Below are 14,975 nucleotides of genomic sequence, written 5' to 3'. Positions count from 1 at the left end.
CGGGGCACCTCGGCGGCAGGTCCCGGAGCGGAGGGACCCCCCGCCACCGAATTGCCGCTGAAGACCCGGAGAGGAAGAAGCTCCGGGGGCCTGGGCCCCGCGAGAGTTTTCCGGGGCCCCCGGAGCAAGTGAAGGACCCTGCTCCAGGGGCCCCGAAAAACTCTCGTGGGGGCCCTTGCGGGGCCTGGGGCAAATTGCCCCACTTGCCCCCCCCCCCCGGGCAGCCCTGTTTTAGATGACCACAAAAATCTATTTAGGATTGCTCTTAAACTGCTTGATCTAAACCTAAGACTCAAAAGTCACTTCTAATTTGGAGAGTCAATGTTTGCTTGCTGAACCCTAGATCCTTAAGGTGAAATCCTGTCTCCATTGAAGTCAATGGGAGTTTTCCCATTGCCCTCAGTAGAGCCAGCATGTACCCTTGCTGCCAGACTTTGAGAGTTGATGACCATTTGTATGGACCATTGATGTCACTAAGCAAGACGTTGTGCTCATCAGCTCTATACAAATAAATATAGATTTAAACTTTTTTTTTTACCTTAGGGAGTTTTGTCATTTTCTTCCTTTGTTTCCTATACCTTAAAAGCTTATCCCGTTCCTGGAAAAATGAATTAGATACATTTGTTAGCTAATGTCAGTGTTTTATCTTTTAATTGCTCTGTGTAAATGTTTGCATTATCCTTCAAATTGAGAAAAATTTGAAAAAGTAGTTTCAGTATCAGCCATTGCACAGTAATGCAATGAGGAATAGGCAATTTTTCATCAATCAAGTGCTAACTGCTCTCCAAAATGTTGCAAGTTTGCAGTAAGAACATATCAGTTGCTTGAGTATATAGATGAAAATCCTGACAACTAAGGAGAACTGATTGCTCCATCCTACACACTGTAGTAGGGGGCTCCATGGGCAGAACACTCATTGAATTCTGTGTTATAGTGCTCTTCTAATAGATGGAATATCCTGGCAGTATTGAGATGCAGGGGTAAATACTGTTCGTGGATGTGCGCATGGCTTCTATTATTTCCAAAAGAAACCGTGGGCACTTGTCATCTGCCCCAACTGTAGAAAATTCAGGCCTGATTTTCAAAAGTGCTGAGCTTACGTAACTTCAGTTGACCTTAACAGGAACTATGGGTGCTCAGCACCTCTGAAGATCAGGGTTCAGCTTTTTCTGTTATCAGGAAGTATTTTTAATCAGTGGCTATTATCAAAGATCTAATACTAGTGGTACTGAATTTTAACACAATATGAAAAACGTTTTGTTCTGGGTGGTTAACAAAGAAAAGCCCCAATATTGATAAAACATTATCCTCCAGCTCATTCATTTCCTAACAGGATTCAAAACATATTATGGGATAGATTGATCACATATTCTTATTGCTGCTGACATCATCACCACTAATGGAGATTGTCCAATCAGAAAACTAGTGCTAATAGTTTTGTGAATGGCAGAATAGAATATAAATCACCTTTCCTTAGCTTCATTGGCTTTGTTGTGCTGACAGCAGTGAAAACAGACTTTCGTCAATAAAAGTTAGCAGATGTGACTTGCACGCAATAAATGCTCATCTACAACAGCAAAAGGGATCCTTATCTGATAGCAATGGGTCCCACTGCACAGGTTCTCAATACACCAGTATGGATAGGACAAAACGATTTTCAGGCCCATTGTAGAAAGCATGACTGCAGCTTAGTGGAAACTGTCCCTCTGGGTTTTCAGCTCAGGAAGCAGCTCTGTATTTTAGGGGGCGACAGGACCCCAGTGTTGAGGCTGCCAAGTGGATGCACTAATTGGTGCATTGTCTGGGCAACTGCCCATGCTGACTTTTTAGGCTGTGCTGTCTTTCCATATATCCCACTGGTGAAAGGGAAGTTGAAACTGTTTTCCAGTATCACAATCCTGCTCCCACCCAAAGGAATTTCTGCTGCTAGGGTCCTCATTGATAGAGTCCCTGGGTTAAATCTAGCCTCTGAATATAAAGTAAATTCATAACAAATATTACTTTGAAACACTTCATTAGTACAAGAAAATATGAGATGTTGCAGCTGGCCTGCATGATCTCAAAGAACCACTGCCTAAAATACACAGAAAGGAACATAGTGAAATTAAATATATGCCTTACTTACTATTACGCTCTTCACATAGCCAGCAGTTTCAAGAGTCTAATCAAAATAATTAGAGAATGTCATTAAGTGCAAGGGTATATACATTTTGTTTGCTTTCTACTTAATTGCACAGCCTGTTTCCACCCTTTTTAAAAAAAAAAGTCTGAATTATTTTAGTTGTAATACAAGACACAAGAAATCTTTCATTTATTCAGGAAACCCCCCCACAGTGGATGTGACAATGCTGGCAAGTTAGAACATTCCATTCTGTGTGGCTAACATACTGTGGTGGTGCCACTTTAAAGCTGTAATCAGTATTGCAATAGAATGTTATTTAACTGGATTCTGCAGTCCATACCTAGATTTAACGCTCATTCGCTGTAACTGGAATTTTACCATAGTAAGGACTAAGGACTGGGATCTTTTAAAGCCAAATCATCCCCTTCAATACTGCCTGTAGAGGGGATAAAACCTGGTGGATCCAGGAGGAGGGATGTGGAAGTGTGGAGGAGTGCTGCCTTTACAACATCATACTGCTTTTTCCCTGAGGAGGAGGGGCTGAGCCAGGAAAACACTCGTTGTCTATGGAATAAACACTCCTCAACCCAGCGGGATTCCTCATGTGAAATTTATATTGACTTGAAATTCCCTAATGTCCCTGCCCAAAGTGAAAAACTGAGTAAAAACTCACTGAATTTACAATCCCCAAAGCAGCATTAGCTCATGTAGATGACCTATGGTCCACAGTTGTTATAGAACTGGCTTTGGGATGCTTAAGAAAAATCTGCATAGTATTTTTTTTTTAAATTACTATGAAGCTTGCTTAAGGATCCATTCATGATTTCATTTTCTACACCAAACACCTGTGGTCTGCAGCCTCAACTTAACTGATCACAAGAAGCATTATTAAAAGGAAAACAAAATTTAAAAGATTTAAGCATCTTAAAATAAGCCCGAAACATTGGAAAATATTCCCTTTCATAAGCTTCCTGTTTTTAGGCCTGATCTTGTTCCCATTGAAATCAGAGAGAGTTTTCCCATTGACTTTAATGGGAATAGGATCTGGCCATTAGTGTGTTTCCAAGAAAGCTCAGAAAATCTGAAAGAAGCTCCTTCATACAAATGCTGAGCTGAGTGAAGGGGATCTTTCAAAAAATGTTCCACATTTTACTTTAAGTTCAGTTTCGTTATAAAGGGAAGCCCACGGAAATCATCACCGTATGTTTGTTGACAACACAAGCTTTTCCTGTTTGCTTGGTGTTTTCTTTTCTTTTGCTATGACCAAGAGCACTAGGAAGGCTGTGCTATTTGATTACCTTAGAGAGTTCATCTATGATATTTTGCTGTTCAATAATTTGTAGCCTCAGAAATTCAACTTCTCTTTCTTCTTGACTCTGGTCAAGGTCATTTAAAGAGCTTGGTCTCCTTATTATCCCAGCCCTTTGTCTCTGAAAAAAAAACCCCACAGAACAAAATTGCAAATGATTAAAAGTCTTTGACAAAGCACAGCATATAATCCTTCCCTTTTACAACCAGTAATTCATCTAGGCTATTTGCTAAACTGATGGTGATTCTCTCTCTATATCTCCCGCTCTGCCTGCCCCCCATCAAACAATAAATCTAGGTTGGGATTTTAGCTCCTCAGGCTAGAAAAAGCTAGAAGCTAGGACATCAGGAAGGCATCATGCTCATAGTCACCAGAGAGGAAAGTCAATCTCGTGCACCATCTGGTAGCCCACTGAGGACTTTGATTAACATCAGTCTTGGAAAAGACAGTCTGTTCAGCTTTATATTGCTGAAGGAGGAATGTAAAGATGTGGCAAAAGGAATCCTAAATGGAGGTTAATTCTTTCTGGATTGTTCCCATTATCTTCAGCAAGACTGGATCTAGAGAGTGTGAGAGCAACTGAACTTTTTTATTAAAGTGTTTTTGGTCCTGCTGAATGCATGTCATCTCTCACTTACTCAATTTCCATTAATGTTCAACTTTAAACATAAACAAATAAAAATATTGAGTCACCGGTGCAAATTTCCAAATCACCGCAAGGCAATTGTGATACGAAAATCACAATTTAAGCAAGATAATTTGCATCCATATTCTCCTGAGCACTACTGAGCATTCAGCTGGATCAAAATATAGGCATTTTACTATAGCTCAGAATTTGGAAAATAAATAAATAAATAAAAAGCAAAAGTAAAACATTTGCTGAACTAGGATATCAATGCCTCAAAAACAAACTCTTTCTTGATCACTTTCTCACTGTATAACTGGAACGTCATCTGTTAATAAGCAAAAGCCATAAGTCACTTATTATATATAACATAATACCAGAAAAAACACTTAGAAAAATGAAAACACTTGTTTAATATCCTGCAAGCTTGTGATGATATTTTTGTTAAATATCTGATTTCCTCAAACCTGTATATATTAAGTTATTTGCTCTTCTTATAGATGACAATGGCAAGGGGGAAACCTACCATTTCTATGTTCTCTTGAGTTACAAATTTTAATTTATTTTCCATTCGACGTAAGGCATGGGATAAATCTTCATTCTTCCTACTGAGACGCTTATTTTTGTCCAGGAGAGGTTTATATTGACTTTCTGCTTCTCTTAGACGTTTTAACTAAAATATTAAAAAAATGCATTACACAGTATAACTATTTCCATTTATCACTTTAAGACATATTGATAGAATTTATTACAACTAAAGTAATTTTACTACCAGAGTAATATAATTCACTTCCAATTTTGAAAAATGCAAAGCAGTGTCATCTTGGATTCCTAGGTTATGTTCCTGTCTCTGCCATTGACTCACTGTGTGACCTTGGGCAAGACGCTTGACCTCTTTGACCCTTCACCCATATACCCAACCCTCTCCCTTGCCTACACACACAAACCCTTCATTCACATATCCAATCAAGTACTGGGGGTACAGGAAAAAAACATGCAACAGGGCCAGGGGCGATATAACAGCAGCAGTTTTTAAAATCAGATCCCCTCCAATTTCTGCTAACTTGGGGTCTGATCCAAAGCCTACTGAAATCAATGGAAAAACTACCATTGATATCAGTGAACTTTAGATCATGTCCTCAAGGCACTCCATCAAACTGTCTTCTGCTGATCACATGAAGGTGCAGGGATTCAACTGTATCTGTCAATTCGATTTACCTGTCTAGGTTCTTACATGGCACCTGTCACTCAACATTATGAATACAGGCATAAATCATTTTCATTTCCCTCTCCTTCTGGACTTTAGGTATATTTTGTTTGTTCCTTTGTGTTGTTATTGTGGGACAGTTCTTCTCTCTGTCCCCCAACAGGCCAGAGGAGAGAAACCTGGGTTAGAGATGTCAACTTTCGCCCACCGGGGTGGAGTGGGGAGGGCAGGGGCAGGAAGGGTTCAGAAATTCTTCTTTCCCCTCCTCATATCAGAGGTCATTGGAGAGGATGTCATCATAGGATTGCACTCCCTCCCCTCAGCGGGCAGGGAGTGGCTCAGCCTGGCAACTCTGGGCATTGGATGCTTGGGAGAGTGAACAGGAGGCAGGATCTGCACTCTGCTTGATGTGCCACTTCTAGTACTGGAGCATACAGAACAAGCTGAGCCCATATCAGTTCAGGCTCAGCCCAGAAGCCCATGTTGGGCACTAAGTTATAACTAAATTATAACAAGGTGACTCTTTGACAATGCCTCTTCCAAGAGTTTTAATAAGTTCATTAGAAGTTAAAAAAACAACAACAAAACCTGTAGCAACCTGAGACTTTTTCTAACTCTAAAACTGTCAATCCTTCATGAGTAAAAGCCCAATGGAAGGCTGAGTCTCTTTAAAGGGCATAGTGTGAGCACACTGCAGAAAAAAATATACCCCTACCTAATTAAAGGTTCCACTGAAAAAAAATGCCAACCAATATTTACTTAAAAATAAAATTGTTTTATGAACTAATCATATTGTGGACAATGTTATGTTATTGTATGGAATACTACCAGGCATAAAGGAAAGAGAGAAGCAGGGTTAGCAATTTTCTAATCTAATATGGACGCTATATGTAACCCCAGATTACACTTTTGAATTGCTGGTCTAATATTCTCCATAATTCAGTCTATATGGAGTTTTCCTGCATGGCACCAGTACTGTAAAATACATTCTGTGTTTGACAGCATACATACCATTAACTAGCAAATCTTTAAACAGCATTCTTGCATTTCAAACACACAGCGGACCAAATTCAGCCCTACTGTAATTCCATTGCAGCCTATAAAGTCGTACCAGAGATGACACACGATGTTCTATACACGGTGTTCTCAATTTCAGTAAACCTAATATGTTCCATGTTGTGCACTGTGTATTTTTAACTCAATAGAGATTAGATTCTACAAGTATGGGCAACCAATAAGACGGAGCAAATAGTTTTAGGTAATAAGGGCCTATATCAATCTTCTCCCAAAACCTGAACCAAACGTAATCCTGAATCCAAAGTTGTTCTTTTTTAGGCTTTCATATCTGCCCTCCGCCCATCAATTTTGTATGTCACTTAATTGCCTGGAAAGAGCAGTGGAAGTGCCAAAACAGGAGCATGGCATCTACTCTACAGGATCGGGGCATTGGTTCATCATCTCTGAAATCCAAACTATGACAGTGGCAAATGCCTGATGCTTCAGAAGAAGGGAGGGAAATCCATAATACACCTGACCAATTTTGCCATGTCATACAAAGGGATAGGACAGTGTGGGGTGGGGCGAGCTGACCAGGATATGAGATTTGATTAGCTCTTTACAGGAGACAGGCATGGCTACAGCTGAATGGTTGGTTTTAAAATTACCCCTTTATATCAAGCTAGAGTACTTGATTCTGTGACCCTCCTAATAGTGAATTTTATGGTGATAAATGTTTCTCATGGTGTTTTCTGTCAGGTGGGAAGCACCTCCAAGAAGCTGTGCATTTTTGCTCCCACTTTCACAAATTCAAGAGCCTCCATTCTGCTCTTCAGGTCTTCCATGCTGCCTGGATAATGTCCCCATTCACTCTCTGGGGATCAACTGAGAGCTGATACTACATAATGAATCTTCCAAAGCAGATGTTCTTCTCTTACTCTGTGAATATGTTCTGCAACAGTTACCATGTGAACCACGATAAAGGAGTTTAATGTTGTCTCTAGTGAGTGTCCACCTGCCAGTGCAAATTCTGATATGCATTCATTTCCTAAAATGTAATGGTAGTTCTTACTTACAAGCTCATTTCTTTCTTCTGACAGCAATGCATTCCGATCTTCCAGTTTCCGGATGATTGCACTTAGCTCAGCAATTTTAAGTTGGAAACGCCGGGCATCTTTTTCATCCAGCTGCTGTTCCTAAAACAAAGACCAACTGCAAATAACTGTTCATAAGATCAAACTTTTTCAAAGACACCAACTTTGTTCTTGTCTGAATCCAACTATTTCTAACCTATTACACAGGAGAATGTAATCTGTGCCTTAGTATGGGGGTTCTCAACTGTTTTCTTCCTGAGGCCCCTCAACATGCTATAAAAACTCTACAGCCCACCAGTGCTACAACAACTGCTTTTCTGCATATAAAAGCCAGGACCAGCATTAAGGGATAGCAAGCAGGACAATTCCCCGGACTCCACACCACAGGGGTCTCCGCAAAGCTAAGGTGCTCAGGCTCTGGCTTCAGCCCCAGGTGGCAGGGCTGGGAGCCCTGGGCTTCAGCCCCACACAGCGGGGATTCAGCTTTCTCCCCTGGGCCCCAGCAAGTCTAACACTGGCCCTGCTTGGCAGCCCTCCTGAAACCTGCCAGGTGCCCCGGGCCCCTGGTTGAGAACCGCTGCCTTAGAACTGAAAACTGCAAGATGAGACCAACAGAAGATTGAAGGAGCAGAAATGTAAGAAAGTATGCAAATGCAAAAGTATATATGCAAATACAGAATCACAAATGTTAAACTTGGAAACATGAAAGACAAAAATTGAAAACTAAGGCAATGTTTCCAATATATGCCACTGTTGAACTGAGTATTTCAGACATGTGACTCACTCTAAGTAGTCTGTTAAAGGGAAATTATATTTATAAATACTGAAAAATAAATGTAGGAAATCCATGCAATGATACCATTGCATAAGTTTCTCTTCTATGAAGTTGTGGCCCTACTTTAGCTTCTAATGGGTCAGTTATAAAGGTTTATGGTTTAATCGACCAAAAAGTGAAAATGTTTAAATCAAATTGTAAATGAATACAAATATAAGAAGACATGTTTTTATTCTTCTAAATCAGAAAGCAGTTACATTATATTTACAAAAGTTATAGGATTTTTTCTTTCACTAGCATTATTCTAATGTTTGATAAAACTTAAGTACAGAACTTTAATCAGAGCAAGCAAATTAAAGTCCATGATCCTAATGGAACTTTCAGAAGTTCTAGGATTCCTCATTCAACAGGTGCAGGAGAGGCTCAGAATAAAGAATAAAAAAGATTTTTTGTTTGTGTTTTCTATTATCTATACTTTTACTGAGAAAATTAAGAACCACTGCAAAATAAATCTTGATGAGAATCAACAATGAAAAAAGTTAACATATGTCGCAGACATATGAAGTCAGTTAACTGAACATTTTTACTATTAGCAAATTAATGCAGAAGCAGGAAGGTGGCATAGTTACATAGAAAGCCAATATAAAAAGGTGACTAAAGTTTAATGCCATAGGATATTGCATAATATGAAAGAAACAGTGGAGAATAGGTTAGTAGGTATTTAGTTCACTTCCTAGACCACTGGTTGAAAGCAAAAGCACTTAGCAGCATGTAAATATTAATAATAGAGATGTTCTAGTCGGACTGCAGTACCCTGTAAGCTTGAATGCTGTTGGTTACACACACTACCTTTACTGATTTCCCTTTGTAAATTGTTCTTTTACATTTGCTTACAACACATAGTGTTAGTAGACTGGAAAACTAGCACACACACACATTACTAGAAAAGCATTTGCATAATTTGTCAGCAGATACTATGTCACACTGTCAAATTAAAGCAGGTGTTTGAAGTATGATACATTTTAAAAAATTGAATATTTCACCTTACTAACAAAAACCAAACTAAACCGAAAAAGCAAAAGCTTTCCCATGATCAGATTTGATTCTAGTTTTAAAGATCCCACTATTGAATTGCCGCATTAAAGGAAATCTCCTTGGTTTGCTCTGTACTGCTATGGGAAAGCTGTTGCTTAAAATGTGCACTCATCAAGATTTTGTCATTTGTTGTTTGCTTGTTTAGGTGAAACCACGTGAAAGTGCTTACGGGGCTTCCTGAATGATCTGAAGCGTCTCCTGCACCACTTGCATAAGGAAGTTCCCGTTTGGGGCTGCTCAGATGCCGATCAGACTCTTTGATCTGGGAAAGTTGTTCATCTAAAGCCTCCTTTTGGAGCTGAAGTCTCTGAGCATGCCCGGCTTGAACCCCTAACTCTCTTTCCAGCACGTAGACTGCTCTGTCTTTAAATTTTATCTCCTCCATCTACAAGGAGAACAAAATACAATCACACAAGCATGCATGTTACAGGTCTCTGGTTACCATGGAAACTGGCAGCATCACACTAGCACAGCATCTTGGACTGTACCCAGTGGCAACCATATCACAGTCAGTTTCACAGATTTGACATTCCTTAACACAAAAAACACCCTTTGGAAAATAAAATAGCAATGAGTGTTTGACAATGGCCATATGAACGGAATTGCTTAATTGCTTCAGTAATTATTTCTATATTTTTAACTACTTTGGGAGCCACCCAGCAGAAATGATCATTTTGCACCAAGAGTTTCTCAGCTACTGTATCTATTTATTGTTATTGAATTATTAGTATCAGGTCCCAGGAGCTTTGAATTAGAGATGGGTCCAAATCAATGCTCAAGAACCCACCCAAACTTTGCAGAGCAAATGGTTTGGAATTTATATCTGGTTGCTAATTTAAGAGCGGGACCCTACCTGAATGCTGGGCTGACCCTGGACATGAAACAACCAAATTTTGGGATTGGAGGGAGGCCAAAAGATTAAAACCCCAAAATTTGGAATTTTGACAGTTACAGTCTTATTTACTTTAAGGATCTGAATTTTACCTTTGTGCAGAAGACCAACCATGTATTGCTTAATAAATAATAATTCTCCAAGAGCCTAAATAGTCCTTTTGTGATTGTGATAATATACACTACTGTAATAGAACTACAGCATCTTCACCAGTTAGGTTACACCAATATCCAGTACATATGGAAATACAAGATACTACACTCACAAGTTACATGGTTGTCAAATATACTTGCAGATAATGAATCAGTGTGGGAAAAATTAATCATGTCAACTTCCTAAAGCAACCATATTGTTCCTAACTTCAGACACCATATTATATGTGTGTGTGTGTGTGTATATATAATCTTTGTAGTACTTTAAATACTCCTGAAACACTACACATTTAAATGAAACAAGCAGCTTTTTTAACAGTGAGCTGTTCATAGACAGAATGCTTTCCCCTTAATGGGACAGACAGTAAGAACTGGGCAGTCTACTGGTTTTTGGTTGTTTTGTTTTTTATAGGATTGTTCCCAAACACAGATAAAAATGGAGGAATTAATTAGCCGAATATTTCATTGAATTAATTTGCTTTAAATTATTAATATCATGGTCAAACACAGGACTAAGAGACAAAAAAACCCCACAGTTTTTCTTAAGTTATATCTGTTTCAAAGTGATTCTTGTTCATAAGACTGATTAGTACTGGACTCAGTTTTACAATCCTTAGCACCAGTATCCACACAAAGATAGTATCAGACATTTAAGATTGTGAAACAGATTGATGCAAATAAGGAAATTCAGAGTCAAGGCTGACATTCCCTTCATAGCAATCCTGTTGTGTCTAAATACTGTAGCTGATGCAATACATAACACCACATATGGCACACCATCCCTAGTACCTAAGATCACACTATGACCTAAGGGCTAGATTTTTAAAGGTATTTAGGGACCTAACTCCTACTTCCAGACTTTTCATACTGTGTAGGGAATATCTACTGTCTGGTCATTGTTTAGCAGAGCTGTGTGTAATATGTACACAAAACTGCAAATCTACTTGCATTGAGCCTGGGGCTAGAGATGCTACATGTGAAATTCTGGCCCCACTGAAGTTTTGCCAATGACTTCAGTGGAGTCAGGATTCCACCCTATGTGTTTGAGAATCTCAGTCCAGTATTTGAAAATTCAGTTGGGAAGCTGAGCACAATCCCTCCCCTAGCTGCTCTCCTTCCTCAAAAGCCCCAGTAAAGGTATCTATGATGAGAGGAGAGGAATATATATCTATTAGTTTTGCAATGGCAATCATCTTGTCCACTGATTATTTTCAAAATACAGAGCCCTCCTATTGTGCAGACTCTGGGATAAGAGCAGCAAAGTACACAACACTCAATTTTCATTATCTGAAAGTACTAGCAACACCTGCAGTAACAATGGAGGGATATGTGCTCTAGCTAAAGTATTCACAATTCCTCACCGGCTTTGCACATCCTAAAATAAAAACAATAAACCCATAAGTGGGATCTACAATATTATAGGAAGTAAATACAGAGTCTAATTGAAGAAAAACAAGTATTGTTTGTAAACTACCTTTGTGAAAAGGACATGTAAAAATTAAATACGTGCATGTATGATATTTTTCTATGCAAAAGTTAGTCTCCTTAGAAAACTGAGGAAATAAAATACATTTTGTGTACTACTTTATTAAAGATGCTTTAAAATAGTGAATTCCTAGGAATGCAGCAATCTACTAAAGTTTGCCTCATAACAAAGAGATGTCTGATGAACTCTTCTCATGGCATGCATTATCAAACAGTAAACTAAGAGACTTTAAATGAAAAATATCTATATAGCCAAAGTCTCACTTATGTGAACACAAAGAAATTCTGTAACACAGACAACATTTTCAATTAAGAAAAACATGAAAAAGATTCAACAAAATAATTATATTCTAGTAAGCTTTTGATTTCTGCAAAAAAAAAAAAGACTAAATCTTAGCTTAGTGAGGAAATAAGAAAACATTAATATTCACATCTTTCCTATCTGTTTAAGTTCATAGTTATGGATTAAATACAATGTTCTTATATTTACAGTTAAACATAAATATATTGTTAAACATAAATATATTCATATAATTTTATAGCAGCAAAATGCATTGAATAAATGAAGAAAGCATTTTTAAAAGATTATTTTACAGGGTTTTTTTCTTCACAGCATTAATAACATTAAGGTGCTGTTAAAAAAGAAAATTATTTGCCACTCACTGAAAGATCTTTGTGAATTTCCAGGTGTGTGTCCAAAACAAAGATATTGCACACAGTTGTTTCATTACTCTACATAGAAACAATGAAGTGCCTTCGATTAATGTGGCTACCTTCCTTATATTTGTATATGGTTGCTTTAGATAACAGGACTACTTGTGAAACAATGTCAATGAATATATATGAGCACAGTATCCAATCGTCTAAAGGAGAATGTCTTGCTTACCAGTGTGGATATTCCCACTTTATTTTTAGCAGGCTGTCTCCACCTAGAATGAATTTTTATGCTGAAGTGCTAATTAATAAACAGCCAGTGCGCATAGCTACTGCCAATTATGCAAATGTAAAGGCATGAAAAGTTGGGTCCCCCCATCCCTTGTGCTAGCAAATAAAATTTCTAATATTTTTCATCAAACTGATTTCAAACCCTATGACATGATCTCTAGGGCAATATAAAAATCAATATGTAAGCTTCAATGCTGTAGAAATTTCCTCTTATAATGTTCACAGGGCATTTATAGCTCTGCAGTCTCCATAAACATCATTAACATGACTGTAAACAGCAGAAATCTGCTTTTGAAGGTTCGTATGTCTATGCTCAAAAAGCCAAAGCTATTCCCAGAAAAAGGTTTTAATTGCAAATGAGAAAATCCTTGCCAAAGAAGAGGCTGTTACATGACATAAACATTTCCCCATAGGCAGCATGTCAGAGCAAGCAATTAGAATGTTTAAAATAATCTGCATTAGCGATCAGTTTCAGAAGTTCCGGTAAATGAGCTGTCAATCATTTATTAGTGGAATGGTAACTAAAAGAAAGGGGATCTCTTCTCAAGTCAGTCTCTCTGACCTTTTGGGGATGCGCACTTGCACTCTGACAGAAGGAGAGACCCAGGGAACGTCTCTATATGCAATAGCACTTACCCTCATTCAATTTTCCTTCATATTCCTTCTTTCAGCATGAAGATTTTCTCAGTGTTTTGAAATACATTAATATATTTGCCTCTTTGGATCTTTTCTAATGTTTGTCACTACAGAGGAGTAGCTAACCACTTTGTGTCCTTGGCAAACTAATTGCACTGGAGGGAATAACTCAGAACATTGTACCAGTATTACACAATTGTATACTATGTTTTATATTTTATAAATTGATTGGGTATGAGGTCTCCCAGTGAAGGGATACTGTCAACTAGTCAAAGTCCAAAATGTCAATTAACTCCTGCTAAATATTCTAAGCACATCTAAGCTGAGCATATGTGCTGTATCAACCCAACATTGATTTCAGTCATTCAGTCCATTCACTTATGAATAGATGATAGCAACACAGCAGATGCAGTGGAAGACAAGCAGTGAAAGGGTGATTATGTTGTTGTTGTTGATAATGAAATATCCTTCCATCTTCCTAAATAGCTTGAAAAATTCACACTCCAGATCCAATACAAAAACAACAAAAAGAACTATAGTCTCTGTTTACTGATTTCATTTTTCATATGTATTTATTTTGCCTGGCATCCATCCATGTAGCATGTGCACACAATCCATATGTTAAAGCAAAATTGAATTAAATCAAACTGGTGCTGGATGAACAGCACCCCTTCCTCAACTGCCTAACCAATCATATGTAACTCAGAACTGGTCCATGGGCAAGCAAATGCCAAATGGACAAAGTTCACTCTCAAGGTGAGTAAATTTCTAATGAAAGTTTACCAGAAACACTCTGCCTACTATCCCTGAAGTGCACATCTGGGGAATGTGAGCAAAAGCACTCAAACATCATAGGTTACACTTTATAAAACAGACTAAATTTGTGCCTGCAATTCACAGCTGCTAAGTTTTGTGCATCTTCGTATGTGACATTTCTCAACAGTGAAAAATGTCAGATTTCCCTCCCAGGTGCCCCTATCAATAGCAGCAGGCTTGCGGGAGGCAGGAGCATATTGCCTGCAGACTTCAGAAGCCAGGGGGAGTTGGGGAGAACAAGGGGCAGACACGTATGCTGGGGAAACCAGGGATGACCAAGGTAGTAATGATTAAGGCACTGGACTGGGACTTGGGTGATCTGGGTTCCCAGTTCTGCTAGTTCTGTGAGCCCTGGGCCAACTTTCTTGGTGTCTCACTTCCCTGTAAAATGGGGATAATAATCCCTCCATTCTCTCATCGATTTTGATTGTAAGCTCTTCCAGGCTGGAACTGTTCTTCCAATGTTTATATAGTACATAGCACAATGGGTCTCTGATCACAGCAGGGGCCTCTTGGTGTTACCATCACAGAAACAGAAGCATACTATGATTGTTGGGAGAACTATGGGCAGCCTCTTATTCTGCCCCTATGCCTATTGGCCTCTGAAATTTTGTCCCTTTCCAGCCCCTGCTCCCCCATTCTATTCCTCTCTGCCCCTACTCCAAGCCTGTCCCTCACTCTCCCACTCATTTCCCTACCAGCCATCGCCACCTCCTCTTGCTCCCTGAAGGCTCCATGCTGCAGTCAGCACAGATAGCAGAAAAATGAAAGGCCACCTGTCTGCTTGAAGCCAGGCTCTCCATGACCATGGGGAGAGCAACGACAG

General features: G+C 38.9%; 1 protein-coding gene across 1 annotated transcript in view; it reads right to left on the bottom strand.

Annotated features, from left to right (window-relative positions):
• Positions 1-14,975, bottom strand: part of JAKMIP3 (Janus kinase and microtubule interacting protein 3) — a 95,091-nt gene that overhangs the window by 35,182 nt on the left and 44,934 nt on the right. The window contains exons 2-6 of the mRNA XM_026651075.1: positions 9,393-9,608; positions 7,336-7,455; positions 4,583-4,729; positions 3,421-3,552; positions 539-598 (exon numbers count right to left, since the gene is read on the bottom strand). Coding sequence (XP_026506860.1) covers positions 539-598; positions 3,421-3,552; positions 4,583-4,729; positions 7,336-7,455; positions 9,393-9,608 — 675 coding nt within the window. The remainder of the gene's footprint in view (positions 1-538; positions 599-3,420; positions 3,553-4,582; positions 4,730-7,335; positions 7,456-9,392; positions 9,609-14,975) is intronic.

Source organism: Terrapene carolina, unplaced genomic scaffold, assembly GCF_002925995.2.
Source record: "Terrapene carolina triunguis isolate 2854851 unplaced genomic scaffold, T_m_triunguis-2.0 Scaffold95, whole genome shotgun sequence".
NCBI classification, from domain to species: Eukaryota; Metazoa; Chordata; order Testudines; family Emydidae; genus Terrapene; species Terrapene triunguis.
Note: the sequence above shows the minus strand (reverse complement) of the source record. Positions and strands in the feature narration are given on the sequence as shown.